Genomic DNA, 20,612 nt, shown 5'->3' with positions numbered 1-20,612 from the left:
GCAAAATGAAATTTGTTGATTATTAGTAATGCTCAATTGCATAAAAGTGACAGATCGTTTGCTGTATGTTCAGTAAAACAAGATACAACTTGCTGGTTGTCAGCTATGACAATTCGCTGTACATTCAGCAAAGCATAAATCAATTTACTGGTTAACCAGTTACTTCAAGGGAACCATGTTTCCCTCAGGCACCAGCTTCCATCCGCCCATCGGACCATAGCCAAATTACTGTTGAACTAGAGGTGTATGATTATCATTTCAACCTTTGAGTTCATCTAGCCCAACAGTGACTGTGCTAAGGTCCCATATCCGCTATCAGGAGCTTAGCAATGATCCCGTAACAGCTGCACAGCGATTTGGCGCGTTTTACTAATGACAGCTTGACGTAAAATATTTTGACATATCAATTCTTTCGCTGGATTCCAGCAAACATTCATTTACTGTTTTCTGTTCAGCAAATAGATTTGCTGTATTTTCGTGAATCACTGAATCGATTACTGGTTTTTAGTAAATTTATCGATGAAATACTGGTTTACAGCAAAAATAAAATAACTGAACGAAATTCAGTAAATTGTAGAACTGAATTACAGTAAACTTTTGAAAAAATGCTGTGAACAAGTGATTTGCCTGTAACTTTCAGCAATGTACTTTGCTGAACTATAAAGAGAAATTTTGGTGTGTAGAGCAACTGGAGACTAGTAGTTTATGGTATTGCATAGCTAGTCCCAGTTCTAAGACAGTTATCAAATCCATATTAGACATACTTGCATTTTTAAAGTTTCATTGTGCAAATAAATTCTAAAGAAATGCGTTTTTATATCCCAGCACTTCACAATCTGCTGCGATAAAAGCGGTGTAGATCGATACATTATTATCTATAGCGAATGAATAATGGAAGTCTGATTAATACCACTCCAATATGTATTTTGCTGCAATTCATATGCTCCGGAAGTGATTGCGTTGTCAATTGTGAAATCCAACGATACAATGGAAATAATGCTAGTCAACAACAAAATTGACGAATAGAACTCGCTTCGTGTGCTAGAAGTCGCAGCGGGGTTTTCCAGGAATGACGTATTGTATTTTTTGTAAAGCTTCTTTCCATCATATATCACCAGCAATCAGTTGTGTTTTGTTATTCAATAATACTGTTGTGTTTTGTTACTCAATAATACTGTACCGCCATCAAAATTATTGATTGTTCGTAAGCTTTTGTCGGTTAAATAGCTACATTTCTCCATTAGAAATAAATCTAATATATGAAAATCTTGATTAGTTTGCAAAAATAATCAACCATCACATTCTCCTTTCTTATCGTTTCAGCGTTCGCTAACTTCAGCGCGGGCGGCAACGACGATACAGCCATCTAAGTGAGTACCGAGTTGCAAATCACTACAAAGCTCGCACGATTAAGTTTTCTTCCTCGCCGTGCGATCTTCCTGCTAGTAGCATAGCAGCATACACACGGTCGTGCAGGTTTTGGTGGTAGTCGGGGAATGGCCACACGAAAAAAGACACAAGACAAAATCGACCATATTTCTTCATTTTAACGCAATTTGTTTACGCTGAGTTAAATTCATGTTTTCTGTTATTGAAATTTCTCCACTGGGACAGACGACAGAGAGAGGGGGCGAGAGACGGGAAACATTGTCAATTCAGCTAGTAGTGTGAGTAAGTTTTTTTCGTACAACCAAAAACTTTTTCGTAAAGAATCACGTTTACGCTTCCAAAAACATTACACGAGTTATGAGAATCATGTTATGAAACTGAAATTCTTTAATTACCGTTTTGTATAACTATAGTATTATAAATAGGAAAAAGTAAGTCAAGACTGACACTGTCAGTAAAATAGACAATTCAATATTTAACAACCTAGAATGATAGTTTAGGGATGCGTTGTAGTTTGTCAATACTTTTGCGATTTTTTTTCTTTCTCAGCGAGCAAACTGGCGAATTTATGAACAAAACAAAAAATATTTCGACCAGCGCGTTGTTCGATGCAATTTTTATTCCACGGAAATAGTGGAACCTTGAGAATATTCTGTGTTTTCATTTGTGTTCGATAGTTCTAGCTTGTACCTTGAGAAATCCAGTGATTTCTCGAGCTACGAGCTACGATTGTTTAAAAAATTAGTAGCCAGGTAGGGCAAGACGGACAAACTGAGGTGGGAAAAGATGAATACACGGAGTTTCCAGGATTTTTTTTCGTGTAAAATCGGTTGTGCATGGGTTGTCGGTCTCTCACAACCATCTCAAAAAAACTGCAATTAGAAGTTATGTTTTGTAGACCCAAAATAATTTGTATGACTACTGTGATCTAAACAGCAATAACTGAGTAATTAATTAGACAGAATCGTAACGTGTCCGTCTTTACCCACATTCCTCTGCATAATCTAATAATATTTATTCGAGTTTTTCATATTTTGTGTATCAATTGGAATGTAAAATACAATTTAAAATTATACTTTTTGCACGCATAAGAAACGGATTATTTCTCTTCAACATATTTCGATTGAGTGAATTTAATCTTTTTGACGTAGAGCCTAGTCTCTCAGAAAGATCGGCTACATAGGGATATAAAATGAAAATCTAAAACGGAAAAAGTGAAAAATATATCCCATTGAAAATGGTTACAAGTCGGTTAGTTTTTAATGAATTTTCTTCGTTCTTGCAGAAATCGATTGGAAACTGTTCATCCGCTCAAATACAGAAAATTGTGATTTGATTATTCGAACTATTGTACTACTAAAAATTGTCAAGCCTTGTTAAAACGCAAAATTCGACCCCTGATTGGCCGCCTTATGCTTACTTTCCCAAGCACGGTCGACAGAGTTATCCAGACTTAGGAAATCGGGAACACTGTTTCTGTCTAAACTAGTCACATTAGTTCTGGGTAGCGACTACGACAGTCCTTACTTGACAGTAGCAACAGTGCAGGTGGATAGCAGCAGCAGCAATGGCAGCGGATAGCACAGTAGTGGCAGCGGATATCAGCGATAGTGGCAGGTGTAGCGACACTTTCCTTAGTAAAAAGCTGCCTTTGTGCGATAGCGGGCAGCATAAGTAGTAAATACATCTACCGGCACTCCAATGAAAAGTTGCCTCATTTTGACAACACACTAACGAAAGCAGCTTTTTCCTGTGTCAACAGAAGGATGCCCTATTCAAATTCTCAGTGTTAGCACAAAGATGTGATCAGCATCATATGCAGTATTAAGTTAAACAACAAATTGTCCTTTTGAGAATAGATGAAATACCCAATTGAAGAGTTAATATTTTATCTTTAATTCATTACACTTCATTTCAATTGTTAGAACGGTTATGAATTTGACTTCATCTCCATGCCTCAGAGTGTACTAAATTATTGTCATTTTCTTCAACAATATGCTTAATAAATGTTTTCCCCAACACGGTCGACAGAATTATAGACCAAGCAAGAATGTACTATTTGACCTACATAAGAGCCGGCTTCTGCCTTAACCAGACATATTAGTTGTGGACAGCGACTAGGACAGCCCTTACTTAGCAGCAGCAGCAGCAGTGGCAGCGGATATCAGCAACTATACAAGCATTCTAAATTTTGGCATCAAAACCCCTGCTGGCTGTCTGATTTGTTAAAACAGCCTTTCACTTCGTTATGAGAGTGCCTGATTAAGACTTTTTAATATTATTTGAACCAAAATTTAAAATATTTTACTTTCTTCCATTCAATGAAATAGATGATTCGATGCCTTCGTCGTGCACAAATTTACTTAAATTCACACTGCCGGATTAGCACAGAGGTACAATAATAATACAATAATAATAAAAAATAAAGGTATATTGTCAATCTATGGATCACAACCTCGCTTTTTGTTCGTTGTTTTATTTTTTTTAAATACGTCATCTCTCTAGTTATGCAAGCAAAAAAAAGAGATTTTATTTCATATGTAATAGACCCAGACAGCAAGAGTGTCTGAGCTTTTCGCGATGTTTGAATGGCTGCACCTTTTTTTTTTTTTAAGTTATGCTAGGGAAGCTGCAAAGCCGCAAGGTTACAATGCTTTGATAAGCGGATGGTCGTGGGTTCGAGTCTTTGTAGAATCATACCATTCGATGTCAAAAAGGACTTGAGCGGGGGTTTATTCTCAAGCACCCCAACCACTTACCCTTTCTCCACGCTGAATTCTGTAATGTGTAACTTTCTCTTAGCAAAAAAATGAGTCCCTTTTATTAATAAAATTGGCTAGAAAGACGTACAACGAAACTTTTCCAGGGAACATTTGGCAGGCGGAACGGGTAAAATCATATTACACAAAAGCACGAATAAATATTAAGCATGTCACTTCTCAATAGGGGTATTATGTAAGTTATGTTGTTTCCTCAGTTTAACAAGATACAAAGAGATGTTGTTGATAAAGTGTTTGTTCCATTATTCATCCCATTAAGCCGATATTCACGAAGAATGCAAGGATTAAACAACGATTATTCACGAATTCATTGAACGAATAAACAAAATACGCTTATAGGCTCTTACGGAATCGCCCAGAATTGGGTATTTAGTGAACTTAACTCATTTCAAATCTTGTAAAACAAACCATTCTCCACAACACTTCCATATCATCTCGAAACTTAAATCACTGCTGAACGAAGCCGCAGGACCGTCGTAGTAGGTTACCTAGGTATTCGCTGTAGTTATTTACGTGCCAAATTGGTAACCCAGGTAACCACTACAGTGCTGTCGATTAATGTTTTTTATGTCGGAATAATTCAACGTTTTTAGTATAATTGTTTCGTCTTAACAGAAACTGATTTGACAACTTTTGATTATTTTCAACACAGTAAAACAGATGAAATTTAGTATTTGTAAAAATTCATCTCATATATTAAATAAATGAAGCTCGTTTTTAGAAATTTGAGGTGAACATTTTGAAGATTAAAGTATTCTTCCGTTTTAGCCGTATAGAGTAATGTGCGGATTTTTGAAAGAGCTTCGTAGCCGCAAGGTTACAGAGTTCGCTTTGATAAGCGAGTGGTCGTGGGTTCGAATCTTAGTAGAATCAGGCCATTTGGTTGTCAAAGGACTTTAACATGGGTTCATTCTCAGGCTCTCTACTACATACCCTTCCTTCAAGCTGAATTCTATAGTACCCTTGCTGACTTTCATCCTAACAAAAAAGTCCCTCTTAAAATAAAACTGTTCTGAGTAACGTATAATAGTTCTCTTCAGGGAATTGTAACTATGACGCGGTCTTGGCTGAAGGAACGAGGTTTCGATAAGACTCCTTCCTCTTGACAAAAATATAAGTCCTACTTATAATAAACCTGACCAGAGGAGTAGCATTGAGTGCCTCTTCAGGGAATTGTGATTGTGACGCGGTGTTGGTAGGAGGAACGAGGTTCGATAAGACTCCTTCCTCTTGATAAAATAAGTCCTTCTTATAATAAAACTGATTTCAGATATATTAACCCTCTACAGGGAATTTTAATTGGCGATATTGGCACGAGGAACGAGGTTTCGATAAGACTCCTTCCTCTTGACATAATAAGTGCTTCTTAGAATAAACCTGGCCAGAGAGGAACGTTAGGTGTAGCCTCAGTTCAGGGAAGTGTAATTTGGCGATATTGGTAGCTTTAAATAAAAGGGTAAACTCTCATACACAAGCACGGATATAAATAAAAAAAAACGTATCATTCACTTCAATAATGATACTGCTAATAATATGAAGTGCAGAGTACAGAAAACACCTGCGCAATATCACAATAGATCAAAATGTCTCTGATCGCAGTGATGAGTCCACACAGAGATAAAAAAATGCGCGGATTTTGTTTTCGGAGGAAGGTGATTGAATTAAATGAGTTTTCGAGTGCAGATGCCCGGCTATAATATCAAATTTAGAGCTTTTAAGTGAGTTTCTGAGGTTCTACTTTATGAGAAATCAGAGTTGAACTAAGGAGAATCTATTCCATGGATTAGTAGTTTGTTTTAGTTACGAAATATGCGCTTTTTCTGATTTTCAATCGTGCTTTCATGTTGTATAAGATAACTATATGGGCACATTATATGGTCACAGGGTTGCATTTAGAAGGCAGCAAGTTCGTCACCTTTTGGTTAAATGGTCGCTTTTTATACTGGTCACTGGTTTTATATTGGTTACTTAAAGGGCACTCTTTCAACAAAAATCACAAGAGAGTTATGTGCGAAGCCATGACCGCAGGTTGCAGTAGAATACTTTTACGAGAAAGATAACCCGGCTGCTTGCATGTCAGTCATTTTCAATTACCATTCATTATGCTCTTCCAAATACATTTAGTAGCTTTGAAAAAGGCTGATTGTTGCAATTGCAATTTTCATTCAATAATTGCATAAATGCTTCATGGTCAGATAGCGTGCGGTATCCGCTCTGACATAATAAATTTTTCGAACGTTGTGGAATGATATAACTTGAAAAATAGGTGTGACTCAATTATTTCCAGTTATACCATTCTACAACGTTCGAAATTCACTTTTTTCGGTTTTAGATTTTCATTTCACATCCCTATGTAGCCGAACTTCCTGAGAGAAGTATTCTACTTCAAAAGTCATCAAAATATTTTTTTTTTATCAAAAAGTCACGAAATGCTCTTCGAATGGAATAAGTTTCTTATTTCGAAACGACAAAACTTTTGAGCGCTACAGATGAACGATTCGAATTCGAATGCGTTACGTAATTTGTGTACGACGCCGAACACACAAGCAGTTTTACCGTTCTTGGCTGAAAATTACTAAAGACTCCGCCATGAAACCGATCTGTAAAAGGAACAATTCTTTTTTCAAAATTGACCGTTAGATGGTATACTAATTCGAAAATTCACGTAAAAACGCGTTAATTCAAAAATCTGTGTAAAAAAACACGTTAATGAAAAAACCCGCGTTAAGTAAACCACCCAGAAAGGCCTTAGAAAACTTATGACGCTCTACGACCAGTATTTAAAATTGTCCTCTTTGACGGTCATTTCGGATCCTTCGGAGGGTGGAAGGTTTCTTTTGACTAAGTCTTTTACTCAATCAACTCTTAGCCGTTTTTTGTTCTTATTCCGCTGTAATTTTGAAAATCTTAAGTTTTGGAATTGATATTTTTAAATTTTTAAAACACTATTTGGTCACTTTTTCGAATTTTTCATAATTTAAATTCTTCAACATTGTCTATATGGAGGTCTTATCTTATCATCTTAATATCGAGTGTCACGTATGTAACGTACAAATTGATTACGGTCGAGTGGAAATTAGAAGATTGAAAGTGGAATTAAGTGTCTTTCTATCACAGTCGTGGAGATGCAGAGGTGAACTCAGTCTCCGATTACAACGATTGCTACAACTATTTTCTTACAATCTCCTTTCTCACCCTAAGGACCGTAAGGACCGTCACCGATCTATAAAAAGCATTGAAGATGGTAATCTTATTCCAAGTTATCATGTACATGGTTCTCTGTGCAACTTCACTTGCTCAGATCCATCACGGAGGAGCAAATGTGCGGTCGTCAAGCTCAAGCACAAAAACAGCCATTTGATTGAGATACACTATTGAGAAATTGGTTAAAAATATGGATATTCTCAAATCATACCGAGCAAACAATCACTTCCAGCGATGGGAAATAATCTCCTCTAGTGATTTGAAATACATATAAAACAAGCCTAAGATACGTTGACATCGTCTTCAGAACAACAAAGTATCGTATTGGTGCACTCTCTTTGCTTTCGTTTTTACGATGTATTTCTTTACATTACTGTACACCACAACAAGTGGTTCTCAATGTGCACAACTCTTTGTAGGAAGTTATTCGTCTATGCTCTCCTACTCTCGCTCAACTCAACCGCTGCTGAAGTAGTCCCCTCCCTCACACTTTCCCTCTCACCGAACTGCACCTCTACTGCTGCTCAGGCACCGTTATGTCGCCTGAGCAGCAGTAGCGGTTTAAACGGTAAACGGTTTGTTGTTTCACTCGTTCTTATAGGCCTACCGGATTTTTTTTCGCAGAAATTCAGTTATTATTGAATAACCGATTACTGCAGCAAAAGGCCAGTTGATTCTTACTGATAACTGACTCGATCCGCAGCCGGCAGAGTAGCAGCTGGACAGGCGACTCATTCGATCGCAGCGTTCCATAGCAGACGGACCAATCGGCGTCGTACAGACATGTTAGTAATATTGTCCGAATATGTTGCGCCGCGTTTGCTTCCAGCCATTTGGCCACTGAAAATAGCTGTGCGTGTGTCTATGATTGTCTTGTTTGCTTACTTGCACTGTGTGTGGAGAATAACAAGATCCCTTTAAAAAGACCGATAAGTACAAATGCAAATTTTAATAATATCAGCTCGCTACGCAATATTTATTTTGGACCAATTTTGTGAGTGGCTCCACCTTTTTTACAAGTTATTTCATTCTCCCAGTTTCTTAAAACGTAGTTTTGCGTAAAATGCATATCATTTCGTATTAGCTCATGTTGTTGTTTTTATTTAACTCAGCCTTGATAGCGTGTAGTGTACGGCTATTTAATGGTTAGGAAGAATGGTACGATGTTGGGTACCTCGAAACCAGTTGGAAGGTTATGATTTTTTACAGTAAGTGACCATTGCTTTTGAAAGCAGCCATTATCATTTTTGTCCACAAAAACAATAACGACGGTTTTTATAAATTTGATGGTGTAAAGCGGTAAATTTCAGTAATAAATATCTTTCAACTCCCTCTATTTTTAAATTATTGGTAACCTTGAGAAGAAGCATTATTTGATTTGCTTTAAGTCATTTCCCTCTCTAAGAAAAGGGGTAAATATGAATATACTTGGAGCTAGAGGCCAGCACGATTCATTGCTGCGACCAGACCTCATCATCCGTAAAGTCAGGGCTACACATTTTCAACCCGATCACAATTAAATGATTGAACAAGCCTCTCACTCTCACTTCGCTTAAAGTCATAGTCAACAACTGTATTCGTGTTTATTTCGTTGAAAGGAAACTGACCGTGTCTATTTTCAAGCTTGCTCTGATTACTAGATTTCCGACAGGCTTTCAATTACCTTTTACCCTGCTCGAAATCAGACCCAGTGGTTTCACCTGTAAAAATGGTGTCACTTCATGATGTGAAACGACTGAAAGCACTGTCATTGTCGATAATCATTCTAGTAAATCTTGACACGACGCAGCAGAAAGTGAAGCGGATGAAGAAAGCTTTTTTCAAAAAAAAAGCCTCCTGCTAAAAAAGGTAACCGAGGTAACCAAAAAGTTGTACCAATATGTCAGATAGCAATCTTTTTTATAAACCGATCTGATATTTATTTCAATATGTTTTCGAAAAATACATGCACAGACATAGCATTTTAGCAAAAAAAAAAAAAGAAAATGTCTAGTAATTCGAATTATATGGTTTCAAATTCTTCCCATAATATTTTTTTGTCTTCTGCTGTCTGACTCAGACAATTGTCTTTCATTGACCTCGTCCTGACTGTCTTCATCAGGCTTTCATCTGATGGAAAACTTCTCGAAAGGCTAACCTTTCTTTTTCACTCCGATCGATGATGCTTTAGAACTTCGCGTCAGTATGATTAACGAAGGAGGCGAAATGAAACAGTAAAAAGAGCGTGGAGCTTGAAGGGATGTTCGTTTCAATCGAGAGCTCTCTTGGCAATACGTTGAAATTGTATGAATTCAATTGGTAGTAACGTTCAGGTGATTCATTTTCAACATACCCATTGAACAGAAAGTTTTGGGTCCTGCCTGTTTCTGTTTGCTATCTTTTATGTCAAGCTTTAAGGTATTTCACAAGAGAACAAAAAATTGGTCGCAGTGATAAAATACCCAACATGGAAAAAAATAAGAGAAACTCTTAGTGGAGGAGAAGCCGCGCAGACTAGAAAACGACGAAGAAAATACTTGTCGCAAAATTGTTAACAAGTAGTGAAATCGTTTGTATACATAAGCGTCGGCTGTGTTGGAGAAGAAAATTTTTGGATTGGTTGTTTAGTTTGATTTAAACTGAGATTAAAAGTTTTGCTCAATATTTGCGAAATATGCGTACAACAAGGTTCTATATTTTTCAGTGAAATAATATTTGGTTTTGTTTATATTATATGTTTTTTGTCAGTGTATGATTTCGGGCAAGTGTTTGTATTTCATTTGTTTGTAAATTACTGCAATGTTTTGATTGTCTCTAAGTCAGCTCTTGGCAAATATTTTGATGCTTTTGTCGAAAATAAATTGTTAATCTAAGATTGATCTAATCTAAGATTAATTCTAATATTTCGAAAAAAAATTTATGCCTTCTGATATCAATTACACTCTTTCGCGATAATTTCGATCCCAACTATACGAGTCTGCAGAACTTATTTTTATTTGAAACACTTTCAAAAATGTTAACATTTCTCCACAGATCACCGTACGTTTCCCGACGAACAGTAAAAATAATAGATAGGTACTAGATTTTCGTCGTTAGAAAAACCAAAATCTCGGGCTGTTACGTCCCTCCAGAGCAAGGTTCCCATTCCCTACCAAGCTCTGCATAGCTAGCTAATGGGTCTGTTGTTTGCTCGTTGGATTTTTCGACGGCGAGCATACAGTCTTGGTGTTTGGTGGTAATCGAAAAGCGGAAAGAAAAAAAGCTGTTTTGCCGGGAACCGACTTGTTCCAGCTCCGACAGGCAGCCAGTAAAACCACACAGGGAAGCGACTCGTGTGCAGCGAGCTCCCACGACTGCTGCTGGTCCACCGCTGCCGGTTTGCTAGTTATAAATCGTTTCAATTTTGCAAATGTGTTTCCATCCCTCTGACGGAGCGGCCGGATTTGGAGATCGTAAAAGTGAATGTTTAGAATTGTGGCTCTGTGGATGGCCGACGCCGGGTGCACTCGGCAAACGGGGACCGTTTGCCGGAATTGGATTGCGGGAAGCACGGGCAATAATAGAATTGACAAGATTGGTTGGAATTGGAAATTCGTTGAAATCGAAATTCGACATCGGTTGGATACCAGCCGCGTTCCGGGGCGAAGTCGCAAACAGTCCTTAGTTGAGCTATTTTAATCTCACTTCTATAGGTTGGGACGGCAAACGGTGATGGGTCTTACCACTGACATACGACTATATTTGTTTCGGTATGGTTTAGGCTTTACTAGAGATTTGTTGATTTAGAATTGGAATTTGGAATGTAAACTCATTGCTCAGTTCTCCCTTCATAATACGATTCGAATTCCGCCGGTGACAAATCACCAATCAACCAAAGCTCGAGGTTATGTAACTAAAGAGTCCAGACAAAAGCACAAGTTCATATCTAATTCACAACCTGCGTGATAGATTGGCGGAATCCCTTTTCTCCTCTGGCCGCGAGGAGTGCTGGAACTGCTGATCAAAGTAATGCAATTAGAAAAATCTTTTTACAACTGTAGTAAATTTCAATTATCACATTAAACAGCCCATCTGGTAATATCACGCAAGGCAGCCAAACCACTGCGGATGCCTGCCCGGAGACGTTGTACATTTGTTAACACAGCTTGCCATTAAATAAAAGTTAAGGACTACGAATGAGCGCTGGACCCTGGGAGCCTACCGAGCGCTATCGCCTGCTGGCTTGCTTGGTCATATGGGAATTTCATCTGTTCCGGGCTGACAACCGGTGCAGTCCTCCTGGCGGAACCTCCCAGACTAGCACAGCATGGCATAAAGTACGACCCGCCGTGTGTTTGGCAACGCAATTGCCATCCTGACGGTGGAAGATTGCTGGTTCGGTTGTACGAAACCTGTACATAACCCTGAACTGCTAATGATGTTCGAAGCCGGTTCAATAAATTCGTCAGGAATTTATGTAACGTAAACAATTTCTCAGCCCAGCTCGGACCGTTCACAAGAGTGAGTCACTGCTTGCTGGGCCAAAGAGGGTTAGGACTGAGCTTTTTGCGACCAGTACGATAAATGAAATTTCTTGGCTTGGTGGCTCTGTCTTCCTCTACCTACTTCGAAAAGAAAAAGGATGATGCTGCATGAATTTATTGCGTAAATTTTTTCCCAAGGCGCTCGTTGCCGGGTGTGAAAAATGATTGGATGTTTAATTTGGCTTCTGGTCTGCTACAGCCGGTACCGGGACAGGAAAAATGAAATGGTTGAAGCTGAATCTCGAAACTTTTAGGCAAAGTGCAATACCGTGTTTACGCTGAGGAGGGGAAAGCCAATGATTGAACGAAAAATGATTGGTCATTCGTAATGGGAAAAAGTTTTATTTACCTTCAGGAAAGATGGCCAATTTAATTCTTAATAATGTTGTTTTGTGACTTAGAAACTTTCTGTAATAGGTTTTCATGTGAATTTGGGTGATTTTGTTCTTCTGCTTCTGCCCTTAATTAGCGTAGTACCGGATTACGCTTATTTACCGGGGCATGCACGAGGTTGCTATCAAATTATTATGTTGAAGAGTAAGGTAGCAACAAGGGGAAACGAAATGTTTTCCATGCTCTTAGGGATTTAATACAAATTACGTGCATGCTTTTGTTGAACTCATACATGAGTGATTTCAATAAACAACTATTTCTTTTAGAAATTCATTTAGAAAACTCCTTTGTTCTTCTATTTTATTCTAATTTCACGATATAATATTAATTACTTTTTTCTAAAGCACTATTCGTCGTTTGCTATAGCCGTGTCGGAATAAATCTAAGCAATAACAGTAGAACTTCCCATTCTCAACACTCACTCAATCGGAAAACTCATAAGCTTGAAACTTTTCGATTTAATCCCTGGCAGGGTGTATTCGGACCCCAATTTGGCGAGATCGTCATATCTGAAATTTGATATTTGTCGAGGTTCAATATAATCACGAAACCCAGGCTAGAAGCGTGAAACATACGTTATTTCGTAGTCCGTTCTGTAACCGGCGCTCGACGCTGCTCTTTGCGATCCGATAGCGGAAAACGGGTGAGCAGCGAGTTTTATCCCAAGGGCTTTACACATCGGAACTCGCGCTTTTAGGATTTCCGTCGCTATTCCTCGTCCCCGGTAGCGTTTATTGACAGCCAGACCGTACGCAACCAGGCGATTTTCGACGCCATAACGTTCGGAGAAGTCAAATTGTTTCGAAACATATTCCACGATGTTCAACAAATTGCCCTGCTTTTCGCTTTTCATCTAGATGGCAAGAATGTGGTGAAAATCCTTAACATAGAAAACACATGTCGCTTACCTTAAAATCGAAATAGTTGTCTTTATTCTTCACAGCAATAATATTTGCACCGATTATCTCATCTGAACCTTCCTTGTAGCAAACGAGAGTCATTTTTTCCTTTAGAATCGATCTCCACAGGCTGACGAATGAGGAACGCGATCCCTCATCCTTTGGCACCCCGGTGCTCACACACATTGGCTCCTCCTCGATGAAGTGACCGAGAAAATGCTCGATCATATCTTCGTACCGATCTTCGGTTAAATCCTGAACGTAATACGTAACGATGCGACCGTCGCTGCCGTCGCCATCCTTGGCCCTGAAAGTGTGCCAAACGACAGGAATAGCTGGTAGTGAAGGTCTAGTCCAAGCCATAGTTACGTTTACGGAACTCTGCCATTGGCAGTGCTGCCGATCGTGGCTTATATTCTCCAGCTGCTGATTGTTGACCTTCCGCAAAGATAACATCAATTGCACCTTGTAATATGTCTCGTCATTCTTCTTATCTTGTGCACAAGCTATCGCTTTGGGAGGCACGTGAATCTCACGCTTGCTGGCTGGTTTGTAATCTTTTACGTGTAAGATAGGTACACTTTAAACGGGTAATAAACGTTTTTATGCATATGCACTGAATAGTGTTTTATAGCAAACTCATGCATGTTTGGCGGTAAAATGAGCAAACTAATGAAAAATTTACTGCTTCTTTTTTTTTCAAACATTTACTTTACCGTGAATATGGTTCTATGAGTTATCAGTCCAAGTGTTTACCGTTTATATTTTAAATCATTTTTGATTCATAATGTCATGCCCACGGTTAGCTACTGATACTAAAATGGTGAATTTTTTATAATTTCAGAAGAGCGAAAATTGTTGTCCTTGTGAATTTGTTTTTAACGAGTAACAGTAGCAAATAAAAATGTCGCCAGTGTATGGCGAGTGAGGAAAGACCCTTCTTCTCAAGTGTTTCCAAATACGACGTTAGCAGCTTTGTGTATGTAACTAAGTGCAGAAACCTCATAAAATTCTGTTTTTACTGCAGCATTTCATTTTTTCGCGCTTTTTAATGAAGCCTGCATAAAATTTATGTTTTAAGTCGAGGAGAACTTTTTAAAAGGTTTTCTTGAGAGGGTTTAAGAATTAGATTTTTTGGCGTAAGCATTGCATTTGAAAGCATCTATAACTGAGCTAGAATCAACCTATATTTTTGTGATTTTTCTAACAATCTACTGATTTATTAATACCAGTGGCGTAGCTAGGAATTCCTTCTGTAGGCGCGTGGACTTTGATATTTGAATATTGAAGAGACAAATCAATGACTAGTATTGGGCAAAACGGGATTAGAAAAACAGTGGTTCGGCACTCTCACATCACTCGTTCTTAATACGGGATGCGTAGTACTGTTAGGTTTTTTTACGCGATTTGTTGCGCGGGTTGCTTTTTTCAATGACTCAAAAACGGTACAAAATATCGACCTCCTTCCAACCACGTTTTTCGTTTAAGGTTAACAGTGATCATATATCAGTTCACAAAAAAATCACAATTTTCGGTGTTAATACTGAGAATTCTTAATATTGCATTTTGCCTTTAGACTGACAACTATCATATTCAGTCAAAGATCAAACGTTTTGAGACAGTTTTCTACGTCAATTTTTCAACTCAATTTAGTCTTTTCTACGCGGTTCAATACAAATTTGGAATGGTTCCCCTGCGTAAAAAACTGACTATATTAGAGATATGAGTGTGGCAGAATATTGGAGAGAGAGAGAGAGAGTAGGAGAGAACAGCGTAAAAATTAAGTGTTTGCTTACTTTTTTTAGCGATACCACTTACCGTGCAACGCACATGCTGCTTGAATAAACCGTAGCGTAATTTAGTCAATGGTCGATTCAAGAACAACTTTAGAATTGTTGTTTATCTGTAACATTAACAGTAGTGTGCCAATGGAAATCGAGTTTGTTCAGCGGCAAGTATCAAAATTTCTGTCTTCTGGATAGAATTTCCCGTGATCATTTCAGCTCCATCGTGCAACGGTCTCCTACCCAGAACCAGGTTAAGTCATGAAATTTTATTCCCACAGACAGACATTCAAAGCAACCTTCTGTTGCATAGTCTGAAATAGTATATTTCCTCGATATTCCTGCGCTTGAATACAGTTGTGATACGAGACACCTTGTTTCGCGGGAATGGCAGCGAAATAACTAGGAGACAAAAAATTCTCATTTTTGGTGACTATGAGTGAATGAACAAAAAATTAAGATGAAACCAGCTAGGGAATGCCAGGATAAAAATCGAAGGAGAGAATTTTTTCTCATTGACCGTTCAGATAATTAGGTTTAGGTGAAATTTGTTTATTAAAACCAATCTAGCAACAGATTTGACTCGAGGCGACCGATGTATTCTCCGCACGTATAAGGACGACGTACGACGTACAGACAGACAGACAGACAGACAGACAGACAGACAGACAGACAGACAGACAGACAGAGAGACAGACAGACAGACAGACAGACAGACAGACAGACAGACAGACAGACAGACAGACAGACAGACAGACAGACAGACAGACAGACAGACAGACAGACAGACAGACAGACAGAGAGACAGACAGACAGACAGACAGACAGACAGACAGACAGACAGACAGACAGACAGACAGACAGACAGACAGACAGACAGACAGACAGACAGACAGACAGAGAGACAGACAGACAGAGAGACAGACAGACAGAGAGACAGACAGACAGACAGACAGACAGACAGACAGAGAGACAGACAGACAGAGAGACAGACAGACAGACAGACAGACAGAGAGACAGACAGACAGAGAGACAGACAGACAGACAGACAGACAGACAGACAGACAGACAGAGAGACAGACAGACAGAGAGACAGACAGACAGACAGACAGACAGACAGACAGACAGACAGACAGACAGACAGACAGACAGACAGACAGACAGACAGACAGACAGACAGACAGACAGACAGACAGACAGACAGACAGACAGACAGACAGACAGACAGACAGACAGACAGACAGACAGACAGACAGACAGACAGACAGACAGACAGACAGACAGACAGACAGACAGACAGACAGACAGACAGACAGACAGACAGACAGACAGACAGACAGACAGACAGACAGACAGACAGACAGACAGACAGACAGACAGACAGACAGACAGACAGACAGACAGACAGACAGACAGACAGACAGACAGACAGACAGACAGACAGACAGACAGACAGACAGACAGACAGACAGACAGACAGACAGACAGACAGACAGACAGACAGACAGACAGACAGACAGACAGACAGACAGACAGACAGACAGACAGACAGACAGACAGACAGACAGACATACAGACAGACAGACAGACAGACAGACAGACAGACAGACAGACAGACAGACAGACAGACAGACAGACAGACAGACAGACAGACAGACAGACAGACAGACAGACAGACAGACAGACAGACAGACAGACAGACAGACAGACAGACAGACAGACAGACAGACAGACAGACAGACAGACAGACAGACAGACAGACAGACAGACAGACAGACAGACAGACAGACAGACAGACAGACAGACAGACAGACAGACAGACAGACAGACAGACAGACAGACAGACAGACAGACAGACAGACAGACAGACAGACAGACAGACAGACAGACAGACAGACAGACAGACAGACAGACAGACAACTGACCCATTGTTTGAGAAGAAAATTAGTTCAAGATTTCAGAATATTTATTTTGAGTGGCAGTGTTGCTTTTGCATAAGAAAAATGAATTTGCATGTAAACTATGATTTCAGATTGAATATTTGTCGTGTTCCCGATAAAAAACTTTTCATGAACAACATTTGTCGCTTCGAGGTGAGCAAAACTCGAATTACAGCATTTCGAAAATTAACTCAAACTTTCTCTGATTTCCTTGTATTTTTCATTATTACATATATTGCAAATATCTCTGGATTTTTTTGATTATGGATTTTCTGAATGATGCGATTTAAGTCTCTCGACTTGATTCTCTAAAAAAATTAACAAATTTAGCCGGCAGTGCTGCCAGATGTTGCAGTGTTGACAGTGTTGCCGAAATAGCATGTTTTGCTAAATGAATATAAAAATCAATGCATGAAAATTTTCTTAGAAAAACGATGCAATTTTCCAGCTTGAAATCAAAATATACATGTTTGCCGATAAATGCAATTTAATTTTTCAACGCTAAAATTACATAACAGGCAATATTGCCGGTCAAAATTGATATTTCTTTTGGAACTCTTGACTAATTTCATTCAGATTATGTCATTCAGAATGTACATCATTAAAGGAGTTCCAGAAAGACTAACAAAGTAATAATAGCAAATATAAGCAAATTTTGCTAATAATACCTCGTAGCGAAATATGGTTTTCATCTTTACTTTTTTCAGGAACAGGATGAAAATATTTGAATTACAATCAAAGCATACTCATTCGTCACAAAAAGCACTTTTTTTCTCAAATGCAAAAACTAGCAACACTGCTACACACAATTGATGTTTTTTTAATTTTCAACTTACTTTTTTCAAAATCCGTGTATCAGCTTATTTCTAAACATCATGTTTTTGTAGCCATAATTAAAGAAAACAATGCTTTTTGTCGAAAAATGGCATTTTCTTTAAAAAAAGGGGACGATCCAACGGCACCAGAAATGAGATTTTTCCATGTTTACCTTTTATGAACCATTTCCAAATTTTGAACCAAAAGCCGTTGTCATGAGGTGTGCATACTTGGGATGGGATGACCCCTTCATATGAATGCAAAAAATATTAAGCAACTTTACAAACTTAAAGTCTTAATAAACACTCTTTGTCGGTTGAAAAGGGTCAAAAGTTTTTTCTCTTGATTTTTAGAATATTATTCTACTTAAAGTCGAAGAATGTACTAACACTTTGATCTAAAATTAAGTGACACCTAATTTGAATCAGAAAAAAAAATATTTTCAATCATTTTTCCTTAATAAACATTTTAGTTTGAAAATTTTAACGCATTAATCTTAGTATGTTATACATAATATATTTCTCTGTTTTTGGAATAACATTTTTCATAGTAATGTAAAGCATGTAAATAATTATCAAAATTTAACTTTTTGAATTAAAGGGATTTTACTCAAAATGATAATTTATTTCGAAATAATGTACTTTGTACACCCAACGCAAACGGGGAACATATTATTACTTTAGGGCAATTTTTTATTACTTATTGTGTCTTATGACTGCGCATTGTACACAAAAAGTAACAAACAAAAAGTAATAAAAATTATGACGGCCACACGCTTGTATGTGTTTGTGCCGGAGAACATACAGCCAAGCACCGCAATGTATGTGTTAGCAAGACTTCACTCGCTGCATTTGTATTGATGCCGCGATCTGGTTCATTTTTGTCTCCCTTCATCCACACATAATCAGAATCTCAACCGTCAACCTCAAATCTCTAGTTAGAAACACTTTCGTTTCGTCCCCCAGTGTTTACTTGAAATGGAAATATGTAATACTGTCTGACCAGAGTTGCCGAAGTTGCGAATATTGTTCTGGATGGGCACATGTTTTGTATTTTCAAACAGGTCCAAATGAGTTTCCAAGAACCAATGATTATGTGCTGTAGATAGCTTGCAAGGAAGCGAATGTTTTTGTTTTTCTCTAACGCAGTTTACAGATCGTGATGTCATTTTAAGGCGCATTTCTAGTCTTTGAAATCATCAACGTTTGCATACTCTATGACGGGGAAAATGCTGCTTGGCAGCTCTTGTCATATTTTTTCGCTACTCCGTATGCATACAACGAGCGAACTAATACACGCACACCGGATGAATTGTAGATTGAAGAAAAATGCAAAAATCTCGCCCGAACGCTCGCGTTGGCGTTCAGCCTAGCAGAGGCCTAATATGTGCAACAATTGCGACTGTGTGTTACTTTTTCTTTTTAAGCATTTTTCGACAGAAAAAATTTGCATGTGGTTGAAACGACCATTATTAGATAGTCGTATTCCCGTAACACGTGCTTAATATATGACAGTATGTGTTGTTACTTGACTTGGGAAGAATTTTATTGCCTTTCAAGTAATGGATTTGTTCCCTAAAAGGCAGATGCGTTTCTGAAGAAGATTCGCAGTCAACTGAATCACCTGGTTTTACAAGTGTGATAGGCCATCGTTCAGTTACAAAAATAACTTCCACAAGGCAGTGTGTGTGGTTGATCGAGGCGTGTATGGAGCATAGAGCAATAGTGAAGGGCGATCGATATTGGTCTTAGGGGAGAACCACCTCTCCCAGTAGTTTAATTAGTCAAAACACCATGCCGGAGACATCAGAAACTGTGGGTTCGACGACGGGACGAGGGAAATTTTTCCTTAGTCTAGATCATATCCTCGGCCCGTGTTCATTATTCACATGCTTGAAAAAATCACACACATTGCCTACTTTATAGCATAAATACCGGTTTATGTTAGGAGAAATTGGGTTAATCTGACGAGGGCGTGGGCGTCCACTATAGGTTATTTTACCCTACCAAAAATTTTCTTAATTCTGGTGCAGACTAGTTGAGAAGGTTGAAAAATGTTTTCCGATGGAAGTTTTTTGGAAAACTTTCGATGCACTATAGGAAAGGGGACCACAATTAGTTAATTTACCTTACAAATGTTTCTCTTGATTCTGATGTAGATTGGCTGAATAAGATGTTTCCCAATGGAAGTTTTCTGGAAATCCCTCTAGTTTTTATACAAACAAAGTAAATTTGACCACTAAAAGATCCACGCTCGCTCGATTACATTTCCAGAACACTCCGGAATTGGAAATTAGCTTGAATACGGAACAGCGACATCTCACGCATTTGAATCAACAAACACAGGACACCGTACATCTGAAATGTTTTTAATCATTATTGTACATTTGGATTTTATTTCTGAAAAACAGTTTGGAGCCATTGTTTACAAATTATTCAATTCAAGAAAACAAAAAGTTACGTGTAGATTTATTACATATTTCGTTATAGAAAGTTCCAACCGGCAGAATAAACTAAAAAGATTAACAACTAGGGACAAATAAATAAAGTAATATGAATATTCATTCGTTCGAGTTCGTTCGAGAAATTCCGTAGATATGAAGTCTACAAAAAAATCCAGAAATCCCTGGTGTTCCAGCGATGAAGTTGCAATCATAATCAACGGTCGAATAAAACAACGTGCTCCTCCCACATCTCAAGAACAAAAGTTATTAAAACTTTGGGAATTTCAAATTAAACTTGGGATTTATTATTGCCGCAGTAAATTTACCATTCCAATGCTTTCGTAGGCTCAAACTTTATTTCAAAGGTGATGCGAAGAAGCTCACCAGAAATCATCGTAATTGTTGAAAAATAAATAGACGTGCATTCTCTCTTTTGAGAAAATAAAATTTTGGAATTGAAGG

At 38.3% G+C, this 20,612-nt stretch overlaps 2 protein-coding genes across 2 annotated transcripts in view; one reads left to right on the top strand and one right to left on the bottom strand.

Annotated features, from left to right (window-relative positions):
* The window catches only part of LOC129731626 (neural-cadherin-like), an 895,915-nt gene that overhangs the window by 130,848 nt on the left and 744,455 nt on the right, over positions 1 to 20,612 (top strand). The window contains exon 2 of the mRNA XM_055691759.1: positions 1,324 to 1,370. The gene's annotated coding sequence lies outside the window, so the exon portion shown is untranslated. The remainder of the gene's footprint in view (positions 1 to 1,323; positions 1,371 to 20,612) is intronic.
* Positions 12,555 to 13,549, bottom strand: LOC129731627 (uncharacterized). The gene is made up of 3 exons (XM_055691762.1): positions 13,177 to 13,549; positions 12,844 to 13,121; positions 12,555 to 12,777 (listed from the first exon to the last, which is right to left on the bottom strand). Exons 1-3 carry the CDS (start codon positions 13,528 to 13,530, stop codon positions 12,687 to 12,689), a joined length of 723 nt encoding a protein of 240 aa, XP_055547737.1. The 5' UTR covers positions 13,531 to 13,549; the 3' UTR covers positions 12,555 to 12,686.

This window comes from Wyeomyia smithii, chromosome 3, assembly GCF_029784165.1.
Source record: "Wyeomyia smithii strain HCP4-BCI-WySm-NY-G18 chromosome 3, ASM2978416v1, whole genome shotgun sequence".
NCBI classification, from domain to species: domain Eukaryota; kingdom Metazoa; phylum Arthropoda; class Insecta; order Diptera; family Culicidae; genus Wyeomyia; species Wyeomyia smithii.
Note: the sequence above shows the minus strand (reverse complement) of the source record. Positions and strands in the feature narration are given on the sequence as shown.

Bases quoted from the DNA above. Each gene is read 5' to 3' on its own strand.
- LOC129731627 (XM_055691762.1), bottom strand. From the start codon at position 13,530: ATGGCTTGGACTAGACCTTCACTACCAGCTATTCCTGTCGTTTGGCAC. The intron at 13,122-13,176 runs GTAAGCGACATG...CTTGCCATCTAG, and splicing joins ACAACTATTTCGATTTTAAG to ATGAAAAGCGAAAAGCAGGG. The intron at 12,778-12,843 runs GTATGTTTCACG...ATCAAATTTCAG, and splicing joins AGAACGGACTACGAAATAAC to ATATGACGATCTCGCCAAAT.